Here is a 17945-nt window from a genome sequence, read left to right on the forward strand (position 1 = left end):
AAAATCACTCCCTATTCTGCACATTTCACAGGATAAAAAATGCTACTCTTAAGGGGCCGGAGGGGAGGATGGCAAGGCAAGGTGCTTCCCCAGTAAAAGGCAAACCCCATACTCCCATAAGACCCCCTAAAACACTGCCTAGAGCGATTCCAGAACAGAGACCACGAGTTAGTCCTGAGCAATACCAGGTGTGACAACAATCCTCCCCCATAACCAAAAACCTGGTCTTAAGAAAACTCAACTCTTCCATAACCATTTAACCAAAGGAAGGAGACATTTTCCTCAGTAAACTCTCAGTTAATCTTTTCTATATCCCGAATTGCTTTTATGGCTTCAGAGGTACAGAGACCACAGAAAAATACTATGAATCTCCAGAAAAAGACTTAAGTATGAGGTCTCAACATGAGTTATCAATCATTGTTCATATAAGATACTGTATTTAAGTAGCTAGTAATTCTCAAAAGACACACTTTCAATTCTATAAAAAATGTATATCCAAGATAAACATAACACCCCAAATTAGATAGAAGTACTAATCTGTCAATAAATGTCATAAATAGATACTAAATAACTGATTAGATCCAGAAAGCATTTCTTGGTAACACTGCTCCCTAATTAGCAAGCACACCCCAAGCTCATCGTAACTCAGGCAGGGGTCCATGACCTTACCAGAGCTGTTACATTCTTGTTTTCCTTTCTCCTGACTGTATCAAGCTGGGAACCAGCTGCAAGAAGGGTTGTCAATGCAGTGTAAAGCTCATCATACTTGATAAGCTTGGAGAAAAGTACATCGCAAGCCTAATTAAAAAAAAAATCTCAATTTAAAAAATATCTTTATAACCCAGTTACCATCTCTTAACTTTATTAATAATTCCAAGATGACTATTGAATTCTCAATGCAGTAGGCTCCCACTTAGGGACTTCACTGAGTTTATGGGCTAGTGACAACAAAGAACTAAAAGCTTTAGTATAAGTTAACATGCTCTCCTCACTGAAATATTTGTATGGGTACTAGAGACAGAGTACAGTGGGCAAGGTGCTTGCTTTAGGCCAACCCGAGTCCAGTCCCCAGCAACACATACGGTACGGTACTAAGAGCACTACCAGGAGTGATTCCTAAGCCAGGAGTAAGCCCTGAGCACCCATGGGTGTGGCTTAAAACCCAAACCAAAAGTTTTGCGTGGAACAAATGCTGAGATCGTTTTCAAGACTACTGTTATTAGAGATCTCAAACATCAAGAAGAATATCCCCTATTGCAAAAGCCGAGCCCAATAAATAAATTTAAAGAGAATATGTTTTAAGAATAAATTCAAATTCAAATATAGACCATTCTCTCTCTACAGAAGTCAGTAATCCCCGTCCCCTGAAGAGGTTAATTTTGGTCAAGACTATCTGACAAGATAAAACATGGGGCTTTAAAATCCTGATACCACTGTATCGAGTCGGTTCAAATCATCCTCTGAGGCTTCTGGAGACAGGACACAATAGAATCTGGGTTGTGGGACAGCATCTGAAAAACAGAGTACTTTATTCTCAACTCTTTTCAATAAGTATAAACTATAAAACAGTATCATTAGGACAGGATGCCCCAAAGCTGGCTCCACTAACATTCTGGCCCAGATCATTTCTTGCTGTGTGGCATTATCCTGTGCACTACAGACTACCTTCTTAAGACACAAATCCATATGGAGTCATTTAATTGTCACGTAATTAAATGTGTTGGGGTGGGGGATGTCACACACAAAAAAAGAAGGCTGCTGCACATAATCACCAGACACACTATGAATCAGAGTGTTTCGGATAACACTTGCCTATATGCTTTTTTCAGACAAGACACTGTACAGTACAGTGGGCAGGATAGACGGACGGATGGACAGACAGACAGATGGACGGACGGACACACATACAGCTATTTAGCAACACCCTGGTTTCTACCCATTAAATGTCAGCAGCACCCTTCCAATTTGAACAGCCAGGTGTTTCTAGATATTGCCAAATACCCACTTTGGAGGAGGAAGCAAAACCACCCCAGTTCAGAGGCACTGTTCTAGGAATCAACTGGAGGGCAATACCATCATCATGTTAATCAGCAAAACTGTATCATTACACTGATGGTATTACACACGAATGCTATTTCCCCCGTTCAAAGGGACTACATAAGGGGCTGGAGCGGTAATACAGATGGTAGGTCGTTTGCCTTCCACGCGGTCAACCCGGGTTCGATTCCCAGCACCCCATATGGTCCCCCGAGCACAGCCAGGAGTAACCCCTGTGGATCGCTGGGTGTGACCCAAAAAGAAAAAGACAAAACAAAACAACAACAAAAAAAACCAAAGGGACTATATATAAGAAGCCATCCCAGTAATATTAAACTCCAACTGAGCTGAAGCATGATGAAAGCTTCCACAAAAACACACTTAACACTGAACAATCCTCAGTATGGCACTAAACATACTAAAAATTAAAACAAGCAGTAGCTCATCAAAATAACAGACAACTTTACATGGATTTGCTTTGCTCTGTTTTGGGAGTCACATTGCCAAAGTTTAAGGCTTACTCCTTGCTCAGGTATCACTCAAGGCAGGGCCAAGGTACCATATAAGGTGTCAGGAGTTGAACCTGGATTGGCCACATGCAAGGTAAGCGCTTTACCTGATTTATTTATACTCTGGCCCAGAGAATGGACAGTGTGGGGTCAGAAGACAGTACAGGAGTTAGGGTACTTATGGTACATGAAGTACCAAATGGTTCCTTGAGCATTGCTGGGAGTCATCCCCAAGCATAAAGCCCAACAGTATCCCCCAAGCACTACCAGGTATGGGCCCCCAAACAAAGACAAAAGCAAAATACCAGAATGAACAACTGCTGTAAGAAAAGCTGGAAAAAATATCACAGCTCTCATTAATTTACTCAGACTGAAAAGAAATTTAGTTTAGGGTTTGAAATATACACCTAAGAGAATTATTCCGAGTAGCAGGAACCCATAACCTGCAACTTAAGGGCATAGAGAGATTCTAAGTTCCTGTATCTCAAGTATTTGTAAGCAAATCTAGAGTATCCTAAGCACGTATTTCTAAAACGTTTTAAATCCTGAGGAATTTGCCACCTAGAGGGAGTCAACTAAGTCAAATAATCAAAGATTCTTAAGGAGTCTATTAGGTCGACATTCAATTCCACCAGCAAAAATCAGAGTATCATGAGACAACTTGTTATTGACAATCTTCTTTCTGACCTGATGAAAAGTGCTTAGACCAATTCTCTTCTACTTCTTTAAATCCATGATAGAGAGGTGTGGTCGCCCGACGGCTACTACTGTCCTGGGATCCATTCGCCCATCCAAAAGGAGGACTTAGAAGGTTATGTTGCACCTTTTAAAACACACATACTCAAGTCAAAAAAGTGATAATACATTCATCATCCCACTGTCTCACTCTGGCATGCTAACAAAATGGCAGAACAAAGTTTGGGTAACTCATGGGGTGGCAGAGAATAGTACAGTAGATAGAATGCTTGCCTGACACACAGCCAACCCAGGATCCACCTCCAGCACCCCATGATTCCCAGAACCCTGCCAGAAGTGATCCCTGAGCACAGAGCCGGAGTAAGCCCTTAGCACTGCCAAGTGTAGCCAAAATATCTAGCCCTCCCTCCCCAAATAGTCACCAAAAGATCTTAAGAATTGCTAACAAAAAGCCAGAAAGAGAATACAGTGGGCAGAGCACTTGCTTCTTGCATACAACCAACCTGGGTTCAATCTCTGGCATCCCATATGACGCCCCAAGCACTGTCAGGTGTGATCCCTGAGTGCAGAGCCAGAAGTAATCCCTGAGCACTGCCAGGTGTGGCCCAAAAACAAAATAAAAATTTTCTATCGCGACCTTCATTCAATCACTCAGCAAATACAGTTGACCCTTGAATAGTATAGATTAGAATTGCATGGGTCCTCATATACAAAGAACCTGAGGCTTTTATTAATTCTAAGTATCTGCAGAGGGTTGTTGCAGGGGGTGGTAGGGGGGTGAGAGGTGTTTGAAAAAATTAATCCTCTGCATATAGCAAGGGAATGGCTCTAGTTAAGATTTGGGGAAGTGAAAACTCATGATTTTTGGTTGCCCTGAATTATCAAAGTTCAACTGTACTCATCCAAGAGGAAGTATGGGACACTGTGCTACATGAAGTTGTAAAAGCAGAGTAATTCAAGGAAGAAAACAATGCTTCTAACTCAATTTTTTAACAAGCAGATCAAATCCAATAGTTGCTTCCGGCTAGACATGAAGTGTAAGTACAAAAACACAAGTCCCAGTGACCCTCTGAAGGCTAGAATGAATATCCAAAACCCCAAATAAGCAGAGCACTGTGGTTTGGGTCTTGGTAACTTTTGAAAGGGATAAAGTTTTAAATAGCAGCCAGCAGAGCAAAGAGATGTGTTCAATCTGTACCTGCTCGAACAAATAAACAGGGGCTTTGGAGTATTGATGAAGCAAATAATCAAAGATCAAAAGGAGGCGAGCCAGGATGAGAGGCACAGAGCGCATCTGGGTGTCCATGCTGGCACTAAGTTCCTGGATGATCTGCACAAAGAGGGTCAATATAGCCCTCCGGCCTTTCTCAGTGAAATTGTGGAAAATGAGAAGCAGCAGCTGTAGATGTTCTACATTCAAATCTTCAGTCTCATTGGGCACCACCCCTTGTAGAGCATTCTGCTTCATTGTTGACAAAAACCTACCACAGAGAAAAAGAGAGTAGATATGATGAGGAATGTCAGAACATACTCCGTGAGTTACAATATCAAGTGCTAAAAAAGTTAAACTTCTTAAATCCCAGAATTAAGATACCAAATTAAGGAACATTAAAGGATACAAGTTAGGCAAGATTTAAAATGTCAGATTAAGCGACAAAAAGTATTTCCAAGAATCTTTCAGTTTTCCCAGCTTTTGTTGCAATCGTGTTAATATCTACCCTGCCATTTCTGACAAAGGGAAGTACTGCAAACTCCCAATGGTTGGGCTTTGTTTAATAAGCCTGGACACAGGTCAGAGACCTAATACAGTAGATAAGACATTTGCCTTGCATGCAGCTGACCCATGGTGAATTCCCAGCCCTGCAGATAATTTCTTGAGCACTGCCAGGATGCCAGAAGTAAGCCATGAGCCTAGCCAGGTGTGGTGTTTATTATTATATTAATAAAACAAACCCAGAAAGGTAAAAAGAATTTCAATTTTTTTCTAGTTTATACAAGATCACTGCATGATGTAACAACTCATTACAAAGTAATGAAAATTATACATCATTCTGAGAAATTGTTGGGGTTTTTTTTTGGGGGGGCAGGGGGGTGGTGGCAGGGTAAGAGAGATAGCACAGAAGGTCAGCTTGAATTTGCATACAGCTGACCTGGGTTCAGAACCTGGAATCCCATAGGTCTCCTCACATTACCAGGAGTGATCCATGAGTGCAGAGCCAGAAGTTACTCATGTGCATTGCGAGATGTGAACAAACCAAAAAGAATTTTTTTAACTTTTTTTCCCCAGAAGAGCTTTTATGACCCCCAATCCCCCTCCCTCGACTCCTTCAAATGCACTCAACTGCTCCTATTATCTTTGACGATAAAGAAAGAGGTTCATATTTTAATAAGGATCTCCACCAAAATATCCCTATCTCCTAGGTCCTTTCTGTAAGACACCACCAGGAAAAACAGTGTAGATCCTTGATCTTCAAAGGAAATTTGTAATTTCTCAAATTCAACAGTACAGTCTATTTGATCATAGTAAGAGGAGAGTCAAAAGAAAAACTTTTTTTGTTTATTTTTGGTTTCCTGGTGATGTTCAGGAATTAGTAGTGGCAATGTTCAGGGGAATCATTAAGGGATGTCGGGGATCGAACCAGGTTGGCTGTGTGAAAGGCAAGAGCCCTCCATGCTATACTAGAGCTCCGGCCCCAGCGAAGCTTTTCAGGAAAACTGCTTTGAACACTTGCTAACCATGTACACAAAAATGGCAAAAATCTCATAAATACCTCTAAATCCCCCATGTGTGAAAGAAAGTTTCTACACCAGAACTGATGTACTTCAGCTTTGTAAACAGTGCCTCTCCCAACTCCTCACATTCTACTCTGACTAATTCAAACACTATCAAAAACCTGTCACAGAGTCACATATTAACCAGAAATAAGATAAACTTAAAAAAGCATATAAATTCCTATACAGGATTCCTCTTGTGGATCTCTCACCTGTCCCAAACTTTCAGGCATTCCGGCACATCTGGGTCACCTTGAGCGCCGGCTTTATGCTGCCAGATGAGCAGGAGGCGTGACAGCACAGAGAGGCTCTGAGGGTGGATGTACAGGGGCCACGGGCCCTCGGAAAAAGGGGCAACTCCCAGCTGCTGCAGTAGTGTACTCTGACATGCAAGACAAGAGAACATCAGCAAAGGCAGGAAAGGAGACCAGTTAAAATGCGTATGTTGTTTATGATACACATACAATACACGTGGACCAGTCCTCTGTAATGTGACCTTTCAATCTGGAAGGAAATGCTTTAAAGAAAGCTGGAACTAAAAACTCAACTTCAGAAATAGTTGGGGGGGGGGGGGCGGGAGAAATCATTTCACTCAACAAAGGAGAAAAACATAAACAAAAATTTAGAACTTTAACCCATTAAACTTTTTATAGTGTCTGAAAAAAAACTTTAACCCATTAACACCTTTTATAGTGTCTGAAAAAAAAAAGAAATACACTGAGAACAGCAGAACTGAGGAATTTTCTAAATGGGTAAATCATGAAAAGCCTGTGTCTTCAAAAGAAAATACCTTGGATAACTATGCTGGTTAACAGTTTTTCTTTCATAATCAGTTACATAATATAACAACTTGTATTAATAGTATTAGCAAAGCTATTCTGTCTGAGTCAAGGTATCTAAAATTAATTTTGTTCATTGCCTCCAGTTGAACCATGTCTTCCAAAGAAGCCTAACTTTCAGTTATCTAAACTGTGACCTACTTCACACACACACGCGCGCGCGCACACACGCGCACACACACACGCGCGCACACACACACACACACACACACACACACACACACAGAGCAAGATACCAAAGGAAAACAAAGAAAGGTGCTTTCTCATTTGGCTTCAGAAAACACAAATCAAGGTTACCTCAGTCACAGAACAAATTTTAAGTCTGCCAAATAAATTATATTCTTATAAAACATTATAGAAGATGTCTTTCCTTGGAAATACCACTCAACAGGTCAAGCATGGACCAGATGATAGTTCAACAGGTTGACCACATGCGTGGCATGCAGGAAGCCTAGGTTCAATCCCTTGCACCAGACAGTTCCTTGAACAACATCAGGAATAATCCCAAAACAAAGAGGTGGAAGCAGTCCTCAAACAACACCTCGTGTGGCACCCCCAAAATAAAACAAATCAAACTGTCAAGGCAAGTTCATAATGTACGTAATTAGTCACCTATATGCTCACAGCTCACATACTCGATGATAGGTATGTGCTTGATTTTACTTATCAGAGAAGACAAAACAGATTAACGAAATGAGCAAGGACTGACTACTAAGCACTGAGTACTCAGTGACTATAGAGAACTCAGAATCAGGAGTAGGCCCTGAGCACAGCCCAGTGTTGCCCAAACTATACCCCAACCCCCGCAAAAAATAATTAAATAAACCCAAAAATAAAAGACAAATCTCTTTTTTTTTTTTTTTTGGTTTTATTTTACTACTTCTCCCAACAAAGCCAGGTTGAACTAAAAGACTGACATTCTATTTGTTTTAGGGACACACCTGGCAGCAGTGCTCAAAGATCACTCCTGGTAGTGCTCCAAGAACCACAGATGGTGCAAATGAGCGAACTTGGGTTGGCAGCATGAAAGGCAAGCTCTGCATCCACTGTACTATCTCACCAGCCCCAGAACCAGGCAGATTATACTAATTATCCTTCACTTTCTCCCATCAAAGAAATTTAGGGGAAAAATTTAAAGCCCCATGTTTAGAAATGGAATGAAAAGGAAAATTTGGTTATTTCCTCTGCCATAGTCAGCAGTTATGAGCTGGCGGCTACATGTCCATACAAGGTCTATAATTATGTTTCAAATGCTAAAATAGTAACATCATTACAGGAGTCTCTCTAAATCCCATTCTCTGAAAAAAATATCTCTTCCTATTTTTATACAAGTTTAGGCAAGGGCTGGAGCAATAGCACAGAGGGTAGGGTGTTTGCCTTGCATGAAGCTGTCCGGGCCAACCCGGGTTCGATTTCTCCGCCCCTCTCGGAGAGCCCAGCAAGCTACCGAGAGTATCTTGCCTGCACAACAAAGCCTGGCAAGCTCCCCGTGAGGTATTCGATATGCCAAACACAGTAACAACAAGTCTCACAATGGAGACGTTACTGAGCCCGCTCGAGCAAATCGATGAACAGTGGGACAACAGTAGTACAGTGCTAGGAAAAGAAGACCAAGTCTACAAACTGAAAATTCTACAGATAATCTCAGATCTGGGCAAGACAATGACTTGGCAGAATACCCTAACTATACATAATCAAGGAGTACTGAAGACCAAATGAGTAATAAAATAATAGAGATGGGACTGGGAGACAGTTTAAAAAAGGGCTGGGGTACGTGTTGCATGCAGCAGACATAGGTTCAATTGCCAGGTGCAACATTAAGAACTGAGCTTTAACAGGAGTGATGCCTGAGTGCAGACAAGCTCTGAGCAAGCTGTGTGTGCCGTCCCCCCCCCAAAAACAAACAAAAAATATTTCTTAGAATCCAGTCACAGTTCAAGGGTTCGCACCTTCCCCTAAAGTGACAGAATCTAAGAACTATTTCCAAATGTTACAATTCACTTCCAAGAATTTTGTGGGCTGTAGAAATAACTCAAAGAGCTAGATGGAGCATTTTCACTTGAAAGGCTGGGTTTTCAAGTACTGCTAGGAAGCCATACACTAACTAACTCTGGTCCTCAGGCATAAACAAGTTGGAGACCAATGCTACAGTGGACTAAGAGCCAGGCACTTATCTTGCACATGGTTGACCTGGGTTTGACCCCCAGCACCCTATATATCCCCCAAGTCCCAATAAGAGGGATCTCTAAGAGGAGAGCTAGCACTAAGCCCTGAGCACTGTGAGGTGTGGCCCAATCCCTCCCCACACCCCCTAAAAAGAAGTAAAAATTGTGCCAAAGGTAGTTAGCAGGCAGGGTTCTTGTCTTCCATGCAGCCAACAGGGTGCAAACCCCAGCACCCTATATGGAGCCCCAATTCGCCAGGAATGATCTGAGTACAGAGGCAGGAATAAGTCCTGAGTACCAGCAGGTGTGGCCCAAAACCAAAATAAATAAATTTTTAAAAGTTCACAATCAAGAATTTGTTTTAACCTGGTGATAGGCTTACAGTAGGCATGTACAAGAGGCTCTGGCATCCATATTTGGATATTTGGGTTTGTCTGGTGTTTTTGTTTGTTTGGGGAAGGGCTGGGAACACACCCCAAAATACTCGGGGATTATTTCTAGTTCTGCATTTAGGAATTACTGCTGATGATGCTCAGAGGCCCATGCGGGATGTCGAGGATCAAGCATCCTATGCACTATACATTTCTCTAGCCATCCTATCCATAATTGACGGAATCTTTTAAAATTTTGTTTCTCAAATTACTAATGATGTATGCCAATGCATGTTCTGTGAAGAAACTGCACTGGCTGTTTGTGTCCACTTATCTATAATCATCATGAGTTTGGTTTTTTGGTTTATCTTTTAGGCCACACCCAGCAATGGTCCAGGGCTGACTCCTGGCTCTGCACTCAAGGATCACTCTTAGAAGTGCTTGGGGACCATATGCAATGCTGGGGATAAGCCCACATGCAAAGCAAATGCTCTGATCATTGCACCATCACTCCAGTTCTCATCACAAGTTGCTTTTCATAGCATTTCCTTTTTGTTAAGTTTACTGAGTACTTGAGAACAAGGAATACATGTTCTGGACGTAAGATGACTTAATGGACTGAGAACATGTTTGCATGTGGGAGATCCAGGTTTGATTCCAGCACTGCATAGTCCCACAGCAGCAATCAGGAGCAACCCCTGAGCACAGAGCTGGGAAAAGACCCCAAGCATTGACAGGTGTGGTCCACAATGAACAACAACAAAAAAAAGTAACACATGTCTCTTGAAATTATTCTAATTAAGGCAGAAAGATATACTGACACATTCTGATTTTATTTTTGTTTTAAGGCAACTCCCAGCAATGTTTGGGGATCATGCAATCAGTGCCAAAGACCAAACCTGGGGCTCTCGGCCTCTGAATCATCCCCTAGGTCCCAGTGGTCTTTCAAACTTTGACTCTTCTCAGTGAAGGGATTCATGGAAAACTGCTTCTCAGCAAATGGGCCTGCACTTCCAAGAGAAGATATGGAAGATATGGTTCATCATGTACACATACCTGCAGGTTAGGTGACTGAAGGTCAGAAGTCACTAGAGAATGGTTGAAGTGATAAAGAGCAGCAGCAAATTCTTCATCTGATGAACCTTGTAAACAAACAGGAAAAACAATCTTCAAGTAGTTACTTGACCCATCACATCACCTTGCCCAAAGCCAAACTCCACAAAGGAAAACCCACCAGATACATATACTGTCTACTGACCCTTAAGTCCATCTTTGTCCACCTCCTTAATAATACTGGCCAGGGTGGCCATATGGTGTTCTGAAAGAGATACACTCAAATAATTTCGAATAAAATTGTTCCGAGAGTTCAGCATGGAAGAGGTGATGAAGTTCAAAATGTTGGAAGCCAAACCTAAAAACTAAAAATAAAAACAAACAAAAAAACACAAAAAAACTGTATCAGGTTTATGAGCTTATGAATACAAAGAAGAAATAAAATATGCCAACAAATCTCATACAATAAACAGAATGAATTCTAAATCCCCTACAAGGGGACAATGTTTAAACGTGATCATCTGTTCTATAAAATTCTACAGTTACACAAATGGTATGCCAGCTTAATACAAAAGACTTCATGAAATACCCCACAAAGAATTTTCATTGTTCTAAATTTGTATCTTTCTTTGCCTACCTCCATTATTGGTTTATTCAATTTTGAAGCCTCTACTATCACTATACACATGAAGAATTCCAGTTATTTACTTCTTTGTTAAAATTAAATTGTCTACAGAGGTAGTACAGGAGTTAAGGTGACTGCTCTGCATACAGCTGACCATGATACTGTGCATGGTCCGCTGAGCATGATCAGCGGTCACTCCTGCACAGAGACAGGAATAGCCCTGATATACAAAATACTTTAAGAAAGTGGCAAGACGTGGGTCAGTGACAGAGAGCATGCTTTGCATGTGAGGCCTAGGATTAGAAACTCAATAATACCACATTGAAAAATAACAAAGGGACGAAGGATATGGCTCAAGCAGAACTCATGTCTGGCATATGTGAGGGCCTGGGTTGGGTTCAGGGTACCACATAGCTCTTTGAATACTGTCAGGTATGGCCCTGATGGCCCCCAAGCACCTGAGTACTCAGGACCTGAGTATTTCCAGTATTGCCACCCCTAAAATAACAATAAATAATAAACAACTATATATTTGGGAGGAAATGGGGCACACCCAGTGATGCTCTGGGGTCTCTCCTGGAACAACACTCAGGAATTACGCCTGGAGGTATTCAGGGGACCATATGGGATGCTGGGAGTTAAACCCAGGTTGACCACGTGCAAGGTAAGCACCCCACCTGCTGCACTATCACTCCAGCCCCAACCAAACTGTATTTTATATCACGTTCTTTTTAATTTTGGTTCCTGGGCCATCCTCAATGGTCATGGCTACTGCTAGCCCTGTGCAGTGATCACTACTCACAGTGCTTAGGCAACTATTTACCCATTTTCCATATCTTTAACTAAACTATACAAAAGCAAGGATTCTACCTCTATTCATTCACTGACACAGCTTCAAAAGAACAGCTGACACAAAGGAGGTCATCAAAAAATAAACACTGGTTGAACAAAAGGCAAGAATTCATGATGTTCCAGACATGTGCTAAAGGCTTTAAATCTTTGCAACACCCCAGAAACAAGTACAAGCAATCCATGGGATAGACAAAACTGAAGCTTAAAGAAGTTCATATTCTTTTCCAGGGTCACAAAGTAGTATTCAAACTTATTTCTAACTCCAAAAGCTATGAAAACTCCTCAATCTGAGAAACACTAGGAGTATGAGCTATGAGTTAAATGAGTCAGGAGAGGGCCAGATATAGAATGATTGTATTCATCTGTGGGATATTTAAAAAAAATAGCATGAGACTAATATCAGAGGCCAGGAAGATGGTCCACAGTTGGAAGCTTGCCACAAAAGTGATGGTGGTGGTCAAAGGGCAATTAGGTGATTAGGATAGAGAAGAGGGCAGTATGACAGTAATAGTTAGAAATGATCACTCTGGACAAGAACTGAATGTTGAATGTTAATCCCTTTAACTAAAGGAATATACATGATAACTGTATTGCAAACCGCAATGCCCAAAATGAAGGGGGGAGAGAGAAAGAGAAAGGGAGAGAGAGACAGAGACAGAGACAGGGACAGAGACAGAGAGACAGAGAAAAGTGCCTGCCACAGAGGCCATCAGGGGTGGGGGAGAAGGTACTGGGAGGGAAACTGGGGACAGTGGTGTTGGGAAATGTACACTGGTAAAAGAATGTGTGTTGGAGCATTATATGACTGAAACTCAATAAAGAACAACTTTGTAGCTGTGTATCTCATTGCGGTTTAATTAAAAAAAATTGAAAAGAAAGAAAAAAGGAGTATGCGCTAATTATTTTGTTGTTTTGGGGTCACACCCAGCGAAGATCAGGGTTTACTCCTGGCTCTATACACAGATCACCCCAGCGGGCTTGGGGACCACTTGAGAGTTCCGGGCATCGAACCCAGACTGGCAAACACCCTACCCGCCACACTACCACTCTGGCCCCAGTACGAGCTATTTAATCTAACAAAATATGCTAAGGTTCTAAGCAAAACATACTTTTAAACACTGTGATTCTCTAGTCTACAAATGTTTTAGATCAAATAACTCGCTTTTCACCCCCTCTCAATTTCTCCTAAACTTCAGAAATCCACACTTACCAACTCAGGATCTTTGCGACTGGCCAAAATGTTGCCTTTCTCACCAGGGGCCTGCTTGCTGGGGCTTTTTACTCGAGGGGAGCTCTCCAGAGGAGGGGGTGGAGGAGGAGGTGGAGGTGCCACTTTTTCTTTACTGGGGGAGATGGTCTCTTCAAACCACTGCCCCAAAATAGGCTCACTGTCATCATCTGAACAAAGGAAAAGTAACAAAAAACATTTGGAATGCGTCAGTCCATCTCCTTTGTAAAAATAGCTAAGTAAAAAAGAAAGACATGAAATAGAAGCCTTTATTATATATAAATTATCTCAGTAAAACTGACAGTTTAAAGGGTCCCAAAGAAGGTCGAGAAACAACTTGACTTTAACTTCTTTCAAGTCAAACATTTTTTTAAGCATAAGGTAATACTAATTACTTATAAACTGTAAATCTCATTGTAGGAATCATACCTCTCATGATACTGTACTCTGCTGCCATACGCCAGACTATAAAAAACCTAAGATCCTAACCTTTATTCCATCTCGCTTCTCACTAGAGTAGGAAGGAACTTAAGTGTTGCTCTGTTGTCCGTTGTGAAAGAGCAGGAACTTCTTAAATCTGTTTTCCCAAGCCACAAATTTCTGAAAACAGTCAAACCCACCTCACACAATCAACTTTTGGGTTCACAAAATGGAGTCGCATGGAAAGAAATTATGAGCAAATGAGACATTTAAAGTTCTAAGAAAGGAAGAGTGACGTGGCTTTACAGATTGATCTTTCTACCACTCAGCTGTCAACACACAACAACACAACCTACTCCTAAATAATGTTATCTCTGACTGCAGAAAATGAAGCTCCATTCTAGACAGGTGAAAGGAAATGGTAATTAGGAAACTAAGGAACCTAGTGGGGAACTTCCTGTTGTCTCCTGGGAGAGAGGAGAGCGAGGCTCTACCTTGGCTGCTGTCCTCCTCCGTACTGCTGAAATCATCCTCATAGTAGGTGTTGGAATCCGTGGAGGCACTGGCGTCACTGCTCATGGAACCTTTCCTCTGACGCTGTAAGACACAAGCCTAGGAAATGCAGGTTTTCATAATTAATGACCAGAAAAATGGAGCCATCCATCATCATCCTGTCCACCGCATTTAACGTTTCTTCTCTGTAATGTAATGTCTTATTCTCTTATCCTAAATCCACGAACTTTCCTGAGAGCTCCCACTCCCTTCAAGACTCTCGTTGCTTTCTCCAACAAAAACACTCCAAGTCCAGAGAAAGGAACACAAGTTGAAACGGTATCTCCCATAATGACCACTAGTTTATACTTTAGCATGCCAGTTAAAATGAATCATGGAGCTAATGATCACAAATCAAGAAGCCCCAGCCTCAAGTTGGGCAAACCGATCAAAGGGCTGGAGTACATGTTTTTCATGCTGAAGTCCCAGGCTCAGTCCCCAGCACAGCCTAGTCCCCCAGAACTACTAGGAGTGGCCCTAATTCACAGAAGTTCCTAATCCTGAGCATTACCAAGTACACCCCCTGACCTGCTCCGGCCCCAAGCCCCAACCACACAAATCACAACAGTGATCAAATGACTCAAACCATCTGAGACTTCATCTGCGACCCTGGAAATAGCTCTGTGGTAGCGTGTCTCCCTTGCAAGTGTGAAATCATGAGCTCACCTGCCACCAGTCAAATGGAGAGCGTGATCTACATGGCACGGCTCTTTATGATCCCCACTACCACAAAGTATACAATTTCTGGCACACTGTAAGTAAGTGTGCATCAGCATCACCACTGAATGCACGAATTCTCCAGTACACAACTAAAAGGTCCACAACCAAGTGCACAAGCACTAAAAGCACATTTATATAGGCCCTCATTATTGCAATAAAAACGAAGAGGAAGAAAGAGGGTAAGAGAAAAAAATTCTTCTCATTCCTAAAACCACTACCAGAAAATCTGAATCTATAAGGATTATTGTGCACATTCATTTTGAGGTTATACTACCTAAGAGGTCCCAAATTATCAATGGTGCCACACCACCTACCTTTCTGTAGGAAGTTGAGAGTAATGTCAATAGCAGATTCGTCAGTGGGACAGAGTCAATCAGCCGCTGAATTCTTTGTATGGAGGTGCTCTGTGCCATAATGCTCAGGACTGCAGGGGGGCCATCTGTCTCCCAACCCTGAAGATAATGCCAACAAAAACTAATGAGACAACTGAGGAGGAAAACATCTTATCAATGGCCTGGCTGGCTTGCCCAAAAGCCACTGATGTGGAGTCCGAGTGACCCTCCTCACCTTGTGCAGGGCCTCCACTTGTAGGTCTTGGAAGAGAGATGTTAACAGCTTAACAGCATGGTTTGCCAAAATGACAGAGAGCACGCCAAATCCCTGATGCCTACAAAGAAAACAGGAAATCTTACGATAAGGCACAATGAAAGACAAGCTATAAAAAAAGGGGATAATTTTGCCACATTAGGGTCCTATATGCTATTGTTTTCCCCAGAGAAAAAGAAATGCTCTTATACCCAATCTGGAATGCCTCAAGTAGGACCAGGCCTCCCTTGTCTCAACTCTGAGAAGAGTTTAGGTTCCATTCCAGGTCACAAACATAAGACACTGAAATGACCACTATGGATCAGTTAGAGAGTTCAGGCTTCCAAAAAAGAAAAAAAACAATCCAGAAGCCCAATCCACATATGTGAGGCTACAATGACACCTAGATAACCAAGAACAGAATGCACTGAAATTGTTCAAAAGCTTATGCATATCTGACTACTTCCCCTATGGATTAATAGACTTACCAGGAAAGTCAAATATAAACATGCCCCACTATCTTTCAAAGTAGGATTCCCCAGAAAAGTACTGACATAAGATCTTGTAAAAAGGGGAAAGTGGTGGGACATGACAGAAGGGTAAAGCACAATGTAATTTTGCCCGTGCTCCAGCTGATACTGACATATGATCATTTCTATAGGCTCTGGAATAAACGGCATCATAGTTTATCCCTGAGTTATTATAAGATGAGCAACTCTATGTTTGTGATTTCAATTTTATGATAAAAAATTATTATATGACCAATTTAATCAGCTTAATTAATGCCTGAATAAACAGCAGTACTCCTACATTAAAAAAAAAAAAAAGATTAGGGGGCTGGAGCGATAGCACAGCGGGTAGGGCGTTTGCCTTGCACGCGGCCAACCCAGGTTCGATTCCCAGCATCCCATATGGTCCCCCGAGCACCGCCAGGAGTAATTCCTGAGTGCAGAGCCAGGAGTAACCCCTGAGCATTGCCAGGTGTGTCCCAAAAAGCAAAAAAAAAAAAAAAAAAAGATTAGAAGCTCAAAACCTCTCTGAGGAATATTTGCAGATTACCTAGCAATTCACAGACTTCATGTAATGGGCCCGAGAGATAGTAAAGCACTTGTTTTGCCTGCAGCATACCCAGGTTCAATCCCTGGCATATAGTCCTGAGCCTTGCCAGGAATGATTCCTGAACACAAAGTCAGGAGTAAATCCTGACCTTATCAGGTGTAGCCTCCAAACAAAACAAAACCAAAAATTTATTTACCAGTGGTCAGAGAGTGTAACAGGCAGGAAAAATGCCATGCACACAGCTGACCCAGGTTCAATCCCCAGCATTCCCAATAGTCTCCCAAGCCCTGCCAGGAGTGATCCCTGAGCAAAAACCCAGGACTAAGTCTGAATGTTCATCACTGGGTATCCCCACCCCACCCTCAAAAGAGGAAAAAAAAAAAAAAGAAAGGATTTCATGTACTAGAAGAAATTCTTCCAAATCCAAGGATCTTTTAAATTTACATCAAAGCTAGTATATCATGCTATATCATGTAGAAATATTGAGACTTAAATGTTAAAGTTAAGAATCACTGTATTGGTCTTGCCTCACCTATCTGACCTGCGTGTCTGTGTAGGCAGCTCGACCCTGGCTAGCCAGTCTTACAATAAACCTTGCTTGCTGTTTGCAAAGAAAAAAAAAAGAGAATCACTGTATTGACAGAGAAGGACTGCACTCATTTGTGGAATATAAAGTAACAGAATGGGAGACTAACACCCAAGAATAGTAGGGATAAGGGCCAAGAGGATTCCTCCATGGCTTGGAAGCCGGCCTCACATGCTGGGGGAAAAGGCAGTGGAGACAGAGAAGGGACCACCAAGCAAACGATGCTTGGAGGCCTCACTCAGGATAAAAGATGTGTGCTGAAGTAGACTATAGACCGAACATGACGGCCACTTATTACCTGGATTGCAAACTGTAACACCTAAAAAGAGAGAGAGAGAGAAAGAGAGTAAAAGGGAATATGCCAGCCACAGAGGCAGGGGGGAATGGGGTGGGGTAGCAGGAGGGATACTAGGAACATTGGTGATGGAGAACGGGCACTGGTGGAGGGATGGGTACTTGACCATTGTATGTATGACTGAAACATAATCTCAAAAGTGTTTAGGTCTGTAATTCTATCTCACGGTATTTCATTGAAAAAGTTTTAAAAGAAAAGAAAAATGATGCTACAGGGTAAGAATATGGGGACCATTATAGAAAAATAAAAATTAAACTAAATTGTCATGTTACCATGCTGGATGGGAGGACTCGAAGTTACATCCCAAAAGAGAGTCAACAAGTTCAGAAAACAAAAGCTATTATATACTTCATGTGTATTTTTTCTCTTGAACTATAAACACTTTGAGTCCAGATTTCTGTCTCATACTTGCATTGTAACTCGTAAAGAACTTTATATATGCCTGTAGAGGTGGTAATTAAACATTACTTGGTTTAATATAGTCTAAAATTTGAACAATAAAAAAAAATCACTGTGTTGAG

At 41.7% G+C, this 17945-nt stretch overlaps 1 protein-coding gene across 9 annotated transcripts in view; it reads right to left on the minus strand.

The window, feature by feature from the left end:
• Positions 1 to 17945, minus strand: part of UBR4 (ubiquitin protein ligase E3 component n-recognin 4) — a 134771-nt gene that overhangs the window by 96462 nt on the left and 20364 nt on the right. For all 9 annotated transcript variants that reach the window (XM_056122722.1, XM_056122730.1, XM_056122724.1 and 6 more), the window contains exons 12-22: positions 15407 to 15506; positions 15154 to 15291; positions 14062 to 14179; positions 13130 to 13317; positions 10648 to 10807; positions 10446 to 10531; positions 6227 to 6396; positions 4441 to 4723; positions 3234 to 3369; positions 1432 to 1511; positions 670 to 798 (exon numbers count right to left, since the gene is read on the minus strand). In XM_056122722.1, the coding sequence (XP_055978697.1) occupies positions 670 to 798; positions 1432 to 1511; positions 3234 to 3369; positions 4441 to 4723; positions 6227 to 6396; positions 10446 to 10531; positions 10648 to 10807; positions 13130 to 13317; positions 14062 to 14179; positions 15154 to 15291; positions 15407 to 15506 (1588 nt within the window). The remainder of the gene's footprint in view (positions 1 to 669; positions 799 to 1431; positions 1512 to 3233; positions 3370 to 4440; positions 4724 to 6226; positions 6397 to 10445; positions 10532 to 10647; positions 10808 to 13129; positions 13318 to 14061; positions 14180 to 15153; positions 15292 to 15406; positions 15507 to 17945) is intronic.

This window comes from Sorex fumeus, unplaced genomic scaffold (genome assembly GCF_029834395.1).
Source record: "Sorex fumeus unplaced genomic scaffold, SorFum_2.1 ptg000047l, whole genome shotgun sequence".
In the NCBI taxonomy this organism is placed as follows: Eukaryota; Metazoa; Chordata; class Mammalia; order Eulipotyphla; family Soricidae; genus Sorex; species Sorex fumeus.